Source organism: Puma concolor, chromosome A2 (assembly GCF_028749965.1).
Source record: "Puma concolor isolate L17-30 chromosome A2, mPumCon1.1.hap2, whole genome shotgun sequence".
Taxonomy (NCBI): Eukaryota; Metazoa; Chordata; class Mammalia; order Carnivora; family Felidae; genus Puma; species Puma concolor.
This window is the reverse complement of record NC_141668.1, coordinates 156316479-156333110: the sequence shown is the minus strand read 5'-3', so window position 1 is coordinate 156333110 and position 16632 is coordinate 156316479. Positions and strand designations below refer to the sequence as shown.

The 16632-nt window shown below is 54.9% G+C and overlaps 1 protein-coding gene across 1 annotated transcript in view; it reads left to right on the top strand.

Moving 5' to 3' along the window:
* The window catches only part of LIMD1 (LIM domain containing 1), a 70258-nt gene extending 55148 nt beyond the window's left edge, over positions 1-15110 (top strand). The window contains exons 3-8 of the mRNA XM_086698440.1: positions 431-498; positions 2202-2264; positions 7836-7966; positions 8543-8594; positions 9818-9886; positions 11279-15110. Coding sequence (XP_086554566.1) covers positions 431-498; positions 2202-2264; positions 7836-7966; positions 8543-8594; positions 9818-9886; positions 11279-11416 — 521 coding nt within the window. The 3' untranslated portion in view covers positions 11417-15110. The remainder of the gene's footprint in view (positions 1-430; positions 499-2201; positions 2265-7835; positions 7967-8542; positions 8595-9817; positions 9887-11278) is intronic.
* Positions 15111-16632: the final 1522 nt, after the last annotated feature.

Genomic DNA, 16632 nt, shown 5'->3' with positions numbered 1-16632 from the left:
CTGATAGGTTGTCGTCAATGTCCCCTGGAGAACCTGTCAAAGATAACGTCCCAAATACCTGTGGGAAACGGCTCCCCAACGGACTATAGCCCGTACCCCCACTGAATGCACCTGTCGTCCTGTCGCCAATGTCTCACTGGTTTCCTTCTCAGCAGAGTGGAAGTGGGGGAAGAGGGTGTGGGATGAGTCCCAAGGCAGCGCTGGGGTCCCCTGCCACACGGCACCCGCCAGGGGCCTGGTCCCCTGGCCTCAGCCTGCCCGTCGCCACGGCCACGGCCACCGGCGGCTTTCAGCAGTCACAGACCGTTATTGCCAGTTGACATTTGTTTTGCACGTTTGTTTCTGCTTAAAAACATTTTACCTTTGTTCCTCCTCTTTTCACCTCGTATCAACATCTTCTTCTTACGCCGCCTTTGCGTTTTCTCCTCAGGCCGGAAGCTGAGAGGAAAAGCCTTTTATTTTGTCAACGGCAAAGTGTTTTGCGAGGAGGACTTCCTGGTGAGTTCGTCCCCGGACTTGCCCTGCCCTGAGTCGGGACCGGAGTCGGGGGGAGACTGTGGGGAGGCCCAGGCCGGGTACGACAGTGTGGTTTCTCTCCGGGGTTTCCTGTGCTGGTGGAGAGCGGAGTGCTGCCGGAGAAAGGGGGTCCCGACTTTCCTTCTGAGGATGCCCGGGGTGGTGCTTGTTCCCAAAGCAGAGGACAGACCCCAGAGCTTTGTGCTTGGGAGGGACTCAGGGTCGCTTGGCCTGTCCTCCTGTGCTCTGCTCATTTCCGCCTCCCCCACCTCTCTCTCTTAAACCTGTGCCCTGGGGTTCGGGCCTGCGTTACCTTGAACCCTGTCTGCTCTCTGCGGGCATCCGGCCTCTGTCACGCTTCAGAAGTCCACCCACGGGCCAGGGACTCCCAGACCCGAGCTCCAGCCCCGCCAGCACCTGCCGGCCAGCTGCTGACCCCTCGGTGGCCCGGACGGTCCCCCAGCCTTTCCATATCCACTTGTCTGAAGCAGAAACACCAGGTTGCCTTGGGTCCTCATCCCTGAGATCTGTGTCCTAGGTTCGTCCTCGGCCCCTCCTCCTTCCCACCTCTCCCACAACGTGGCCAAGCATTGACCCTTGTGCCACCGCGGCCTCCCTGGGCCCCGCTTAGCTTCCCAAAGCCAGTGTGGCTCAGCCACGCTACCTGTGTGTCAAGCCAGCCCGCCCAGGCCCCACGTCTCCAGGGCTCGAAGCCTGTGCAGAAGCTGTCTGTGGTCCAGGGCCTACCTGGTGTCTCTCCCGTTCCACTGTTTGTAGTTGTGTGTGCCTGTGTGTTTTGGTAAAGTAAGGTAGAGAGTCTTTACCGAGTTTCTTTGAAACTGAAGGCATTGGCTAACCAGAGCCAGACTTGAATTTGAATCGTATCCTTACCCCTAATAGGCTGTGCGACCTTGTGCAGGTCGCTTACCCTCTCTGAGCTTCCCTTGTTTCCATCTGAGAAATGGTACGGTACATACCTCGTTTTAAGAATTGTCTTAAGGGGCGCCTGGGTGGCTCAGCCAGTTAAGTGTTCGACTTCGGCTCAGGTCACGATCTCGCGGCTCGTGAGTTCGAGCCCCGCGTCGGGCCCTGTGCTGACAGCTCGGAGCCTGGAGCCCGCTTCGGATTCTGTGTCTCCCTCTCTCTGCCCCTCCTCCACCCACATTCAGTCTCTGTCTCTCTGTCCTTCTCAAAAATAAATAAAACATTAAAAACATAAAAAATGGGTTTAAGGACTGGAGTGCTGGTGTCAGGCTTAAGCCTGTGTCAGAGTCCCCTGCAAGGCTTTGTGAACACGCGGATCACCGGGTCCCACCCCAGAGTTTCCCAGTCAGTAGGTCCGGGATGGAGCCCAAATGTGCATTTCTCACAAGTTCCCAGGTGATTCCGGGGGACCCCTCCTTGAGAACCACTGGCCTAGAGACAGAGCCTGGCATGTCGTGGGTGCCCAGACGCAGCTGTTGTCAGGGCGAGTGGCATCAGTGTTAGCAATGGCTCTGTGGCACGGGATATTTCGTGATTCATCCCACAACCCACATCCCCACAACCTGTGTTCTGAGAAGTGACAGATTCCGGCCTAGAGGGACACATCTCTCTGCGAAGGTGTCGTCCTCGTGACTGGCGGGCAAGTGGCCGGGCCATCTGTGCCCTGACGGGTTTACCTTTGCTTTCTTTCTCCTCCGCAGTACTCCGGGTTCCAGCAATCTGCCGACAGGTGTTTCCTTTGTGGACATCTGATCATGGATATGGTGAGTCAGTCGGGTCACCAAGCGAGAGTATGGCAGCGGGGGGAGGGGGGAGGCGGTCACAGAAAAGAAGAAATCGGTAGTTGAGAACTGTGTTTCCTACCCTTGTTTGTGGTCGCATCTGGTTTTATTAAGAAAAGACCCTGTGTGACACAGGTCTGCTTGTCCTAGGAGAAACCCCGTTGTTGGCTTTGAGCGGCCTCAGCATCCTTAGCCGTGTAGTCCCCACAATGCTGTGTTTCTGATGATGTTCTCTCCTCTGGGCTGTTGGGACCACACTGGCCTCCCTCTCATTTTCTGTGGTCCTCGTGGTGTCCCGGGTGAGACGCCAGATGCCAGACGTCATCTACCTCGGAGTTGGGTACAGAAAGTCGGGTAAACACGGTTCTTGGTCCCCCACGTTCTGCCTGGCTCCGTCTGTTCCTAAGATGAGTTTGGGGGACAGGGGTGGCTGTCTTTAGTTCTGAGACAGCAGAGCAAGAAGCAGCTGGCTCTCTGAGCTTGTCTTGGGCCTCAGTGCGTTTATCTCTCCAGTGGGGACGGTTTTTCTTTCCTGGTCTCCTTATTGGGTAAGGTTGTGAGGTTAACAAACACAGAAAACTTAGTCTGTCTGAGGGATCAAATTGTCCAGCACCGGAGATCAGGCCTTAAGAATTTCTTTAACGCACTGGTCGAAGAAAATCATTGTACGATATTCTTTTTAAAGTTTCTTTGATTTAAAACATTTTTTTTTATTTGAGCAAGAGAGAGAGAATCTTAAGCAGGCTCCATGGAGCCCAATGCTGGGCTCGATCCCAAGACCCTGGTATCATGGTCTGAGCCGGAATCAAGAGTCAGACACTCAACCACTTAAGCCACCCAGGCACCCCTACGATCTTCTTTTAGTTGGAAAGAATTCAATCTCTCTCTAAGCTGACCCATTCATCCCATTCTGGAGAAGGGAATTGCTCATCATTGCTGTTTTTCCTTTTACCTTTTTGTTGAGAAACAGCTCACAGAGGGGCGCCTGGGTGGCTCAGTCGGTTGGGCGGCCGACTTCGGCTCAGGTCACGATCTCACACTCCGTGAGTTCGAGCCCCACGTCGGGCTCTGTGCTGACCGCTCAGAGCCTGGAGCCTGTTTCCGATTCCGTGTCTCCCTCTCTCTCTGACCCTCCCCCGTTCATGCTCTGTCTCTCTCTGTCTCAAAAATAAATAAACGTTAAAAAAAAAAATTTAAAAAAAAAAAAAAAAAAAAAGAAACAGCTCACAGAATAAAGGGTGTATGTTTTAAGCGTACAGGTGAATGAAGTTTTACATGTGCATATACCTGTGTAACCACCACCCAGGTCAAAATACGGATGTTTCCCACATCCCACACCCCAGAAAGTTCCTTCTTGTCTTCCTCCCAGTCCAGACCCCCTCCTCCAAAGGTCCCCTCTCTCGCTCCAGATTCGTTTTGCTGGTCCTGGAACTTCATATAAATGCAATCATACAGTACCGAGTCCTTTGGGTCTGCGTTTTCTCCCTTAGAAAATGTTTTTGAGTGTGGGGAGGGGGGCAGGAGCCTGGGTAGCTGAGTCCGTTGAGCATCTGACTCTTGATTTCAGCTCAGGTCACGATCTCATGGTTTGTGAGTTTGAGCCCCGCATTGGGCTCTGCACTGACAGTGTGGAGCCTGCTTGGGATTCTCTCTCTCTCTCTCTCTCGCTCTCTCTCTCGCTCTCGCTCTCTCTCTGCCCCTCCCTCACTTGTGCACACATACCTGCTCTCTCACTCTCTCAAAATAAATAAATACACTTAAAAAAAAAAAAAGAAAATGTTTTTGAGGTTCACGCATGTTGTTGCCTGTGTCCGTAGTTCATTTATTTTCATTGCTAGATAGACTCCCATTGTATGGATACAGCAGTTCGGGGGCCTATTATCCAGCCGATGGGGGTTTGGATGGTTTCCAGTTTGAAGGCTGTTTATGAATAAAGCTGCTGTGAACACTCTTGGGCGTATTTGTTGGACACAGGCACTCATTTCTGCTGGCTCTGTGCTAACATGTATAACACAGAGGTGAACTGAGCCCTCCCTGTTCACGAGAAGAAGCCTACCATTGTCCCGGGTCTGACACGCGACAGCGGAGCTCAGCCCCTGTGAGAGCTGGGTCCTCGTTAGTAGCCAAGACCTCCCTGGGGAGCATGGCTCTCCACCCACTTCCCCAGGGGAGGCAGGCGGGAGCCCACACCCTCACCCCTACCTTCCACGGATGCCAGCCAGTCTCCGTAGGGATCTATTTCGTTAGGAGAATTTGTCCTTGATTTTCGAGTCCTTCTAACAAACCCTCTACATACGAGGTCAACAGTGTCCAAAGTTATGAATGCGATTATACCCTATTCTTACTTCTGGGTATCCTAAGCCTTCTTTGGGCCTCAGAGCACCTCATTTACCTATTGCTGCATAGTAAACCACCCCATGATGTGGTGGTTTCAAACAACAGTGATTTGGGGCGCCTGGGTGGCTCAGTTGGTTAAGTGTTGACTTCAGCTCAGGTCATGATCTCATGGTTTATGGGTTTGAGCCCCGCAGGGGGCTCTGTGCTGACAGCTCAGAGCCTGGAGCCTGCTTCGGATTCTGTGTCTCCCTCTCTCTCTGCCTCTCCCCCGCTCCCACGCACGCTCTCTCTCAAAAATAAACATTAAAAAATTTTTTTAAACTCCAGTGATTTATTTATCGTGATTCACAGAATTAAGTCAGGGCTCAGCGGGATGATTCTTCTGCTCCGTGTGGCGTCGGCCAGGGTCACTCACTCAGCTGTGTTCAGCTGGTGTCACAGTTGAGTGCCAGAGATGGCCTCTCCCCTCCAGGCCTTTCTCTCCGAGGCTGCTGACCTCATTCAGTAGTCTAGCCTGGACAACTTCCCTTCTAGAGAGAGGAAGGGAAGCTGTCAGGCTTCTTAAGTCCTCAGCTCAGAAATTTCTGAACATCATTTCTTCCTCATTCTGTTAATCAAAGAACATCACAAGGCCAGTCTCAATTCACGAGATGGGGAAGATCTCCTCCACTTTTTTTTTTCTGTTTAAGTTTATTTATTTATTTTAAGACAGGGGGAGGGAGAGAGCAGGGGAGGGGCAGAGAGAGAGGAGAGAGAGAGAGAATCCCAAGCAGGCCGTCAGCACAGACAGTGTGGGAGCTTGAACCCACGAACCTCGAGATCATGACCTGAGCAGAAACCAAGAGTCGGACACCTCACCAACTGAGCCTCCCAGGCACCCCTCTTCAAAAATTTTTTAACATTTATTTTATTTTTGAGAGAGAGAGAGACAGAGTGTGAGCAGGGGAGGGGCAGAGAGAGAGAAAGAGAGACAGAATCTGAAATAGGTTCCAGGCTCCAAGCTGTCAGCACAGAGCCTGACGTGGGGCTCGAAGTCGGGAACAGTGAGATCATGACCTGAGTTGAAGTCGGATGCCTCACCGACTGAGCCACCCAGGCGCCCCTCTCCTCTTCCACTTCTTGAAGTGAGGGCCAGCCTTGCATACAGGAAGGGAAAGAACAAAGCTTTGGAACCATCTCTACCACACGAGGATAATGGGAAGTTGGACCTGGGCCCTTGCCGGTCTTCTCTAGGACTTGGAAACTTTTGGCAAATGCCTGCCCGGTAGTGACCCCCTCTTTTAAAACCAGAACCCTTCAGGCGTGCCTGGGTGGCTCAGTCGGTTGAGCGTCCGACTTCGGCGCAGGTCACGATCTCGCAGTTCGTGACTTCGAGCCCCGCATCGGGCTCTGTGCTGATGGCTCAGAGCCTGGAGCCCGCTTCCGATTTGGTGTCTCCCTCTCTCTCTGCCCCTCCCTGCTCACGCTCTGTCTCTCTCTCTCTCAAAAATATATAAACAGTTAAAAAAAATTAAACCAGAACCCTTCACTGTTGCCAAGAGTTTTTACAATGCAGAGAAAGATCCCTTCAAAACCATTCTTGGTTCTCCAAGAGACCCAATCAGTTGTCCAATTCTCTGTATAAACCATCTGTGCCCCTCACCTGCCCCCTTAGTAGAGTGGAATACTCCTAGCCTGCAGGCTGAAACTGGGCATTTTCCCACAGTAAAAAGAAAGATCACAGTGAGTCAGAGTGCACTTTAGGCACGTTGTGGGTTAAGTTAATTTCAGGGTCCCTTCTGCCAAGACAGCATTAGCCTGGGAGCAGAATGCATTCCAAGGTCCGGATTGCCAAGTGGACTTTGGAAGCCCGGCTGGTGGTTCTTCCCACTTTGGCAGCTTCCTGCAGATTGAAAGGGGTCCCGAAGGTTAGTGCCACACCAGAGGGAATGAGGAAGCTGGAAAGCTGAGCCTTCAGAGCACACGAAGCCCCCAGCTCGCCCCCTTGGCTGCGGCGTGCGAGGTGTGGCGTTGGCCTTGGCGGGGGAAACGTCGGGCTCTGGAGCACACCCTTCCTGCAGGTGTCACATGCACCAACAAGGTTTTCCTCAGTCGCAAGCCCCCTTCCTGCTGCCTAGTTGAAAGCATTCTGTGTGGCCCCCCTCCGGGGCACTGCTAACTGTCTGTGCATTCCTCACACCCGGGCATTTTAGCGACATCCTTGCGGGTGTTGACCCCGTAGTTCAGCTGTTCGTGCTACGTTTCGTGGCACGGGTGATCACAGAAGTGAATCTCCTATTGAGTCAGTGAAAATGCTTTCGGCTGCAAATTATAGAAAAACCCAGACTTGTTGGAACTCAGACCAGTGGCTCTCAGACTTTCGCACGCATTGGAATCATGGTACGAAAACACTACGTGCTAGGGTTTACCCTAGAACTTCTGATTCTGGAGAGCCGGGCTGGGGCCTGGGAATGGATGTTTTTTAACACGTTCCCGGAGGGTGTGGATATTGCGGGTCCAGGGACCGCGCTGTGAGATGCGCTGACTTGATAGGAAAGCTGTATTACGTCACCCAGCAACGGGCTTGGAGGCAGGCAGTTCCACCGGGAGGTAATTTGCTCACCGGCTGACCTCACCAAGGGTGTTCTTCACATCTCTTCTCTCTCCTACCTTGTGTCGGCTCTGTCCTGGTTCCAGGACTGCCTCTTACCTCTCCAGGCATCACAACCAGATCAAATGGCACTAAGGCTTGTGGAGCCTTCTCTCCGTGTCGGGTTTAAAAACAAGAGCAACCAAAGAGGCTTTGCTTAGGCTTGGATTTGAAGTCATCCGTGGTCGAGTCACAGTTCGTGGATTATCCCGCTGCGGAGTGAAAGCCGCTTAGAAGGGGCACCTGGGAGGCAGACGCGAAGGGGCTGGGGATGGAGCCCTCTGTGGCCCTGCTTCGCATCCTTTCCTGCAGAGAACTGCGGAAGAGCCCCCTGGATTCTCCCCTGGAGGGTTACGCACAGGAGAAGGATCCTGTCTGACTTCCTCCTGTGGATGCACTTACCTAGATTTGCCTTCCCCGCCCTGCCATCTCTTGACCTTGATCCAAGCGACTCTGGGATGGGCGTGTGCCGTGCAGCGTGATTGCGCCTGCGGTCCCTCGGCCCGACGCGTTCCTCTCCTTGCCGCCGTCCACGCCTTCTCCAAAATCCCCGCCGAGCCCTGGCCTCTCTCGCCTTCTGCCCCCAGATCCTGCAGGCCCTCGGGAAGTCCTACCACCCCGGCTGCTTCCGCTGCGTCATCTGCAACGAGTGCCTGGACGGGGTGCCCTTCACCGTGGACTCCGAGAACAAGATCTACTGTGTCCGAGATTACCACAAGTGAGGAGGGGTGGGGCGGAGAGGGGCCGCGCGTGCGGGCCACGCTGATCTCACGGCGTGAGGGACAGACACCCGCTGGGGCGCCTCCGCAGGCCTGTGCCTTAGTCCACAGTCGGGAGGTCGGCTGATGCCGGTGCAGACAGGAGGTGGTTACAGAACCACGTTTACTGGAAAACACAGAGCCCCAAAGCCCTGTGATCAGATCCCCTCGAGGCTCGGGAGGCATCTGTCAGGCGCGGCGGCTCCAGCTTTAACTTCCAAAGGCAGCGATTCGGCGCTGGGCACCGCCACCCTCGATCTGCCTGGGCCTGTGCCGGGCACCCGGAGGGAAGCAAACAGGGCCGTCTCTATCCCTAGTAGGTTGTGGGGAGAGGGTCCGGGTATGCTTGTTGCCGCCGGGGAGCGATCCCGCGGCACGACTGAAACACCTCCCAGAGAATGAGCCGGGCTGCCTGGACGCGAGGGCTGGAGGGGTTCGCCTGATGAGCAATGGGTGGGAGGCCGGCCCTGAGGAAGGCTCCGGGGTCTTGCCTCCCAGAGACAGCACCACACTCCCTCCACTGCTTCTCTCGGCAGGGTGCTGGCCCCCAAGTGTGCAGCCTGTGGGCTTCCCATCCTTCCACCTGAGGTAAGGCGCTCTCTCACACCTGCCCCTGGCGGCTCCCTGACGTGAATACGTCCCTCGGGTCGCTTGCAAAGATCTGTGTCCTGTCCTTCTACCTTCTAGAAAGTCCTTCTGGGGCGCCTGGGTGGCTCAGTCAGTTCAGCTCGGTCGTGACCTCACAACCTCGGCTCAGGGCGTGATCTCCCGGTTCACGAGTTCGAGCCCCGCGTCGGGCTCTGTGCTGACAGCTCGGAGCCGGGAGCCCGCTTCGGATTCCGTGTCTCCCTCTCTCTCTCTCTCTCTCTCTCACCCTCTCAGAAATAAATAAATAGGGGTGACTGGGTGGCTCGGTCGGTTGAGCATCCGACTCTTGACTTCGTCTCGGGTCACGATCCCGGGATCACGAGATCGAGCCCCAGGTCGGGTTTCGCACAGAGCATGGAGCCTGCTTGCGATTCTTTCTCTCCCTCTGCTCCTCCCTCTCTCTCTCCCTTTCGCTCTCTTTCTCCAAAGTAAATGAATATATAAAATATTTAAATAAATAAATAAGTAAACGTTAAAAAAAAAAATATCAGAAAATCCTTCTGCAGTCTCACCTCTGACCCTAATAGTGTCCTCACCAAGAAGGCCCTTTCGTATTAACTGGCTTCCCCAGCCCAGCATCCTTCTTGTGGCCCATCCGTCCCTACAGTCGTCCAACTGCCTGACTTGATAGTGACACCTAGATTAGAAGGTGAGCAGAGTGGGGCGCCTGGGTGGCGCAGTCGGTTAAGCCTCCGACTTCAGCCAGGTCACGATCTCGCGGTCCGTGAGTTCGAGCCCCGCGTCGGGCTCTGGGCTGATGGCCCGGAGCCTGGAGCCTGTTTCCGATTCTGTGTCTCCCTCTCTCTCTGCCCCTCCCCCGTTCATGCTCTGTCTCTCTCTGTCCCAAAAATAAAATAAAAACGTTGAAAAAAAAAATTAAAAAAAAAAAAAAAGAAGGTGAGCAGAAAGCCCGCCTTTCGTTCATTTTCTCTTTTAAAACCTCACTCTCCATGTAGGTGGTTTTCTCAGGGTTGACCCTGACGTTGCAGAAGGTGTGGCTGCTGTCCCTCCGACTTCCTCTCTCATCGGTTCAAGGTGTCCTTTTTCCAGCCGGTGTGGGACTTCACTACAGAGCTGTGCTCTTCCGAGGCCACCTACTTGTCGCCTTGGGAATCTCACGGGTCCCCCAACCGGCCTCTTGTTCTTACTTTCCTTCCGTCCAGGGCTCAGATGAGACCATCCGCGTCGTGTCCATGGACAGAGACTTCCACGTGGAGTGCTACCACTGCGAGGTAGGCGCCTCCCTGCCCGGACTCCCCAGGCCCGTTTCAACAGTACAAGAGGAAGGCATCCTGGGTTGACTGGGGCCTGAGATGGTCAGCAGGGTGTGGTCGAGGGCTGCCCTCCAGAGCTGCCCTCCAGGTCAAGGGGTGCAGCCTGATTTGTGGGGGAGGTTGGAGGAGATGCAGGTGTTGGGGACAGGGGGGGTCTTTGCTGCCTTCCCCGCATTTGTTAACAGCCGAGTCCGGAAGCCACCGCAGCTGAGCGGTGGGGGGGGTGGGGGGGGGCGCATGGGGGACGTGGGGTTTCACGTGCCACATTGTCAGGCAGCTGAGTGACTTGGGGGAATAGACGCCCTCCCCTCCAGCTTGTAGGCTGGTCTGTCTGCCAAGAGCCCCTTTCTGAGCTGAGCCCTGGAGATCACGAAGAATCCCACCCCTCCTTGGAAACAGGCATGTCCCTGGTTGGTGTGGAGTGCGTGCGTGTGGGGCCCATCTGCCCCCTCTCTTAGCTCGTGTCACGCCCGGGCTAAGGAAGCCACAGGGCACGCCGTGACCGTCAGGCAGGCCAGGGCTCGCCCCCTCGCCAGCCCTTGTGAAGGGTGCAAACGCTTGAAGCGCCCGCGGAGGTTCAGCCAGGATTAAGCGGATTCAGCCATGGGAGGAGAGGAGAGTTATCGTGTGACGCCGTGGGTGGGATGACAGCGGGAGGCTCCAGTTCACTGCCAGCCCTGGGGACATTTGCTCATCGTCCTCTCCACACGCTCAGTGCCATGCTGTCCTGTAGGAACCCGGGAGCCCCAAATTCAAGTCGTGTGTGTACTTTCGTTTTCTAGTAGCCGCCTTAAAAAGGAAAAATGGGGCGCCTGGGTGGCTCAGTCGGTTGAGCGTCTGACTCTTGATTTGGGGTCAGGCCCTGATCCCGGGGTCGTGGGATCGAGCCCCGCATCAGGCTCCGTGCTGAGCGTGTGGAGCCTGCTTGAGATTCTCTCCCTCTCCCTCTGCCCTACTCCCCCACTTTCTCTCTCTCTCAAATTAAAAAAGAAGAAAAAAGAAACAGGTGGGATTCATTCTTGCAATATTGTATTCAACCAGTGTATCCAAAACGTTATTTCAATATGTAATCGATACAAGGGTTTTTCATGAACTGCCTTACATTCATGTCCTGCCCTAAGTCTTGGGAGTGCGGGGTATGCATTTGCGGACGCACTTCTTGGTTCTGACCGCCCCGTTTCAAGTGCTCCATAGCGACCTGCCTGCCGCACCTCCCCTCGGCTGGACCGCACGACCACACAGCGCCCTCTGCTGGTTCCCCGGGGCCGCTGGCCTTGGGGTCGGTCTTGCAATCCTTTTGTTCTGTTCTGCTACCCCCTGGACATTTTTGCCTCCCCCCCAACCCCCCAGGACTGCGGCCTGGAACTCAACGACGAAGACGGCCACCGCTGCTACCCCCTGGAAGACCACCTGTTCTGTCACTCCTGCCACGTCAAGAGACTGGAGAGGAGCCCCTCCCCTGCAGCTCTCCACCAGCACCGCTTCTAGCCGGAGCCTCTTCCAGACCTTGCGTTGGCGACCAGAAGCCAGCGTCGCAAAGCCAGACATCTGCCTGCTAATTCCAGTGGCCCCACGGGGTGGTTGCGGGGGTGGGGGGGTGGGGAGGGGGGCCAGGCAGGTAAGTTTCTGTATACGCGCGGGGCGCCGCTCCTTCAACCTCCCTGTCTGGTAGGTGTTACTTTCCAAGTGCCTTTCTCCGCCGCCCCGCCCTCATCGGATTACTCAGGAAGATACTCTAGCAGGTGCATGGCGTGTGACACCCCAAGGAGCCCTCTGGGCCCCTCTGGGAACAGCTCGTGCTTTAGAGGGAAAAGTTTGCGCTGAGCGTACTTCTCGGTGTCCTCTGAGGAGGGCTCAGCTGCCGATACCTTCAGCCCCTCCCTGTCCCTTTAGGAAAGCACCCGCACCAGACATTACCCCCGGTGCCCCCCCCCCCCACGCACACGACATGATTTGAGACTGCACCCTCGACACGCACATGCAGCGTTATGGGAGACGTCTCTCCGCCCCAGAGACTCCTCTCTTCTGTCGGATGGCTGCAGATTTTAACCGCATTGTGGCAAGAGGGGAGCTGTGTCCGTGCTCTGTGTCCGAGGAAGAACTGCTTGGTAAACCGGAGCCGAGTTGTGGACTGAGCGAGCCGGGGTTTCCTCCTCGTACGCTGACAACGTCTTGCCTGCTCCTGCAAATCTTCACTCCCTGACAGGCAGCTGGGAGCCCGGGCGGAGGTTTGCCCCGTTCGATAGCGAGGCGTGTTTGGGACGAGAACTTGGGTGTGGGTACCAGGCGTCCTTTGCCCTCCTGTTTGCACCGTCCTCCTCTGGAGCTCTCGAGAGTCTGGGACTTTGGAGTCGCTCCCACAGAGGCAAGTCTCAGGATCCCGTGTGGGGACATCTCTGTGCCTGTCGTAGCTTATCTAACCACGGGCTTTGGGGAAGCCTTGCCCATGTGCTGAGAGCTGGCGCATACACGAGGAGACTGTGTGTGTGTGTGTGTGTGTGTGTGTGTGTGTGTGTGTGTGTGTGTGTGACAGTGACATCTCCAGCCAGCACGAGACGGAGAGCCTCAGGAAAAATCACCATGTTCGTTTTCCACTGTGTCTCGTCTGTCTCTGGCCCAGTGCTTGGCTCGGGCATGGCCTGTGAAGAAACCCGCAGAAGGTACACTGCTTTGGTCTGTTTCTTTTCTTGTTTTTCGTTGTTCTCCTCCGCTTGCGGTCTTCCACGCGCACAAAAATACCTCACAGGTCAGGGCTTCACCAAATCGCACGTCGGGAGGAACTCGGCCGTCACGCTGAACTAAGAGATGCCTCCGTGGGTGCGTGAGGGGTCTCGGCCTCCACGCGGGCCAGACTCCCACGGGTCAGGGCGCTGTGATCTCAGCTGAAAGTCAGCTGAGAGTGGATCCGGTTGAACGTGGGTGCTGTTGCCTGACGCGTTTCATCATGTCGGTTCCCCGGGGTGGCGAGGGGCTAAGGGAGGGCCGCACCCGGACAGGATTTCAGGGCCACCTGTGCGCTGACGTGTCACACTCCTGAGGCCAGACGTCAGTACGCCCAGTATTTCAATGAAGAGGCGGTGTAAAAGACTTAAAAAAGGAGGTTGCCTGCCGTTCGCCCTCTCGGCCCGTGGGGAGGGCCCCCTGGCCTCGGTGTTGTTGCCGGAGGTCGGGGGTCACGTCACTGCTGCCAGCTGGTCTGGGAGTATTGCCCTGGCACCCGCTCACCACCGCCTCCCCGCCTCGCACCCAGGGCAGCAGGGGCCACGGAGGGTGGTCACCGGAGCCCGAGGCCCACGGGACTCGCAGACTTTACAGTGGGCCCGGCTCCAGTTCTGAGCCGTGTTTTGACCCGTTTTGGGGGCAGTTGCTACAGGAGGCACAGAATGGGCACCGTGAGTTGCCTCCTATGTTTATTCAGTTCGTTCTGCTAGAATCCTTTGGCCAGATGTCCCTTCAGCCCAGGCTGTGTGCTCTCATCGATCCCATCCTACAGGCCGAGCCTCCAGAAGCCTGGCGCCGCATGGGGCCGGGGGTGGGGAGAGAACCCCTCTCTCCCCAGCTGGGCCCAGGAAGCCAGCCGATGTGTCTCGTCTTTGCCAACCGAGGAACGTCTCTGGCCTTGCTGACACCCCTTTGCTCTGATTGCAAGTCGGGCAGAAAGTGAAGAAAACTGCCTGAGAGCGACTGTCAAAAGCAGGGGTGTGTGTGCAAAGTGGGTAACTAGGTTAGTTTTAAAAAAAAAAGTCTCGGGATTAAATTTTTTAATTGGGATGTTTTAAGTGGCCTTGATGGACGTGATTGGGACATCTGCCAAAACGGGGTTTTATAGTGTTAAGGAAGGACAATAAGAGAATTTCCAGGTACCCTAGAAGTCCGAGCAGCAAGTTCTCTTGTGGTCCGGGGCCCCGGGGGCGGGGGGGGGGGGGCGCGGGTAGGAATCTCGCACCAGTTCTGCTTCTCGGGCTCTTGGGCGAGAGCCGTGAAGAGATGGTCGCCTAGGCGGCTATCTCTACGTGGTTCTGTAAGCTGTTAGCCAAACAGAGTTGTAATGGGGTTGTATTTATAGGCACCTAGAAAGAAGACAAGCACCTGGTAAACCAGGATGAATCCATTTGTTTGAACAGGTAGAGCGCGTAGCCCTTCCTGAGTTCCCTAGATAGCTCTTGGGCTTTAGATAAACCAGGAGAATTAAGGTTTGATCCCAGACTCCAAAGCCAGCCTCCGGCCTCCTCCCCTGCCTCATTTTGCCGTTAGTTTTTTTCTTCCCCACCCCCTGCCCCTTCCCCAGCGAGGGCCATTCAGAAACCGCCAGGGTGGTCCGAGAAAAGCCAAGAACGTAGTTTGGCCTGCTGTTCCCCCTCGCGGTTACTCTCCCACCTGTCGGTGGGTAAAGAGTGCTTTGTTCATCCCTCATCGCGGAAGCGCGTCTCATCCCGTCTGGGTAATCGCCTGTACGTGGCAGCGGGGTGTCCCCCTTTCTCCGAGGGCAGTGCTCCGGTGCAAACCTCGCTCAGCCGAATCGACCGAGGTTGTGCTGTTGAGTCCTGGGCGGCGAATGCAGTAAGGGGTTCTGATCGCCGTCACCCGCCGCCATCACCCTGTGGCCGTGGGCTGCAGTCACACTCACACGAGGAAAAATGTCAGGACCTGAGAGAATGACTTGGAACCCCCCATGCTTGGCAGGCTGGTTTGTGCGGGCCATTTCCCGTGCGTGGGGAAGTGTGGCAGCCGTGATGCCTGCCGGTTCCCTCGAAACCACGTGTGCAAGACTTGACCCCAAATCCGCCTTGTTGCTGGATGCACCTGTCACAGCTCTGTCCGCCTTTGTGCCAGGAATACGTTCTAACTTCCAGGTGATTTGAAGTCAGTCTTAAAAGTAATAGGCTAAAATGAGTAAAATACAGTAGCTATTTGTTCTGAGCCGGAGCTGGACAGGTGTGGGAAATTTCCGTATAGTGTATGAAAATTTCACCGTGCAGGGAAATGATTTTCCACTGTATCTCGTCTTCTATGATAAAAAAAAAAAAAATTCTTCAAAATTGTACTGTTGCTGTAAGATGATTCAAAATATTGTTACTGCAGAATCCTTCTTCAAAATTGTACCGTTACTGTAAAATGATTCAAAATATCATGACAATAAACTGCATCAATTTGTAGCCTATTAAAGTGCCCTCCAACATGATGGTGGTTAACGGGTTTTCTTTTGTGTGTGTGGAGTGTGCAGACAGTGCTTTTCGCTAACTGGGTTTGGTCTTCTTTTGGAGCTCTGGCTCCTTAAAGGAATGTATGGGTCAAAACTATGAAAGGTCCAAGAACTAATAAGGTAGCATGCGGTGATGTCATGGATCCTGCTGGAAGTTACGAGACTCCTAGGTCAGAGACAAAGGACAGATTAATGCAGCATCAGCAGGAAGCGTTTTTTGTTTGTTTTTTTTGTTTGTTTGTTTTGAGAGAGAGAGTGTAAGTGAACAGGGAAAAGGGTCAGAGAGAGAATCTTTTTTCATTAATTTATTTATTTAGAGAGAGAGAGAGCATGAGCAGGGGAGGGACAGAGAGAGAGGGAGAGAGAATCTTCAGCAGGCTCTGCGCCTTCAGCACAGAGCCCAACGTGGGGCTTGAACTCACGAACTGTGAGATCATGACCTGAGCCGAAACCAAGAGTCAGATGTTTAACCAACTGAGCCACCCCAGGTGCCCCGAGAGAGAGAGAGAGAGAGAGAGAGAGAGAGAGAGAGAGAGAGAGAATCTTAAGCAGGCTCTACGCTCGGTGTGGAGCCCAACACAGGGCTGCATCCCAAGACCCTGGGATCATGACCTGAGCCGAAATCAAGAGTGAGACGCTTAAACGACTGAGCCACCCAGGTGCCCCAGTGGCATTTTACTTTATCGGCATTTACGCGGACTCCCTGGGCCCTCGTACCTCTAGGGCCCCATGAAGAGGGCCAGGTGGTCCCTGCACGGGCAGCAGGCTGCATTGCAAGAGGAAACCCAGGCTCAGGAAACCTGAGTCTTACGATGACTGGTAAGCCTGCCTGACTTTGGCTCCAAAGAGAGACACTGTGTCTACCACCCAAGACCATTTACCACACCAACATCCTTGAAAAGACATCTGGAATTGAGGGCGTGCCTAGCTCACAGGACGTACTGGAATCCAAGCGACCCTTGGAGAATGAAGAATTGGCAGTTTCTTTACCTGGGTCCTTAGTCTCGAGATTGGATGTTGTGGTGCAGTGGTGGTGACTTTGTCTCCTGTGAATGTTTCTTTCTTAGGAGGTACTGATCAAAGCATCCCAGAGGTGAGCGGCCCTCTGGGTGTGAGGCAAGCTTGCACAGGAAGCACAGGAAGGCAGAGTGAAGGGCTGCGTGTGCGCCTTGGGGTGGGAGAGACGGCCCTGGACTTGCCTTTCATGGCTCAGTTCCCGGGCTGCTTCAGGCTTCGGGTGAGTTCTCATGGCCACCAGGTCTGATGTGCCGGGGACACGGGGAGGCTGAGAATGAGTTGCTGACCGTCATGGTGTCTTACCGGAAAATAAAACCCCTTTTTACGTGATGAGAGAGCACGTATACTGGTTTTACAAACACGGGCTGCCATTTTCTTATGACCCTGATGCTACAAGGGATGAAACTATCATCAGGGAACAAGGTGGTTTGGGCCAAGGTGTGCCGGTGCCCCAGGCGTGGGGATTTGTGGTGTTTGATTTGTG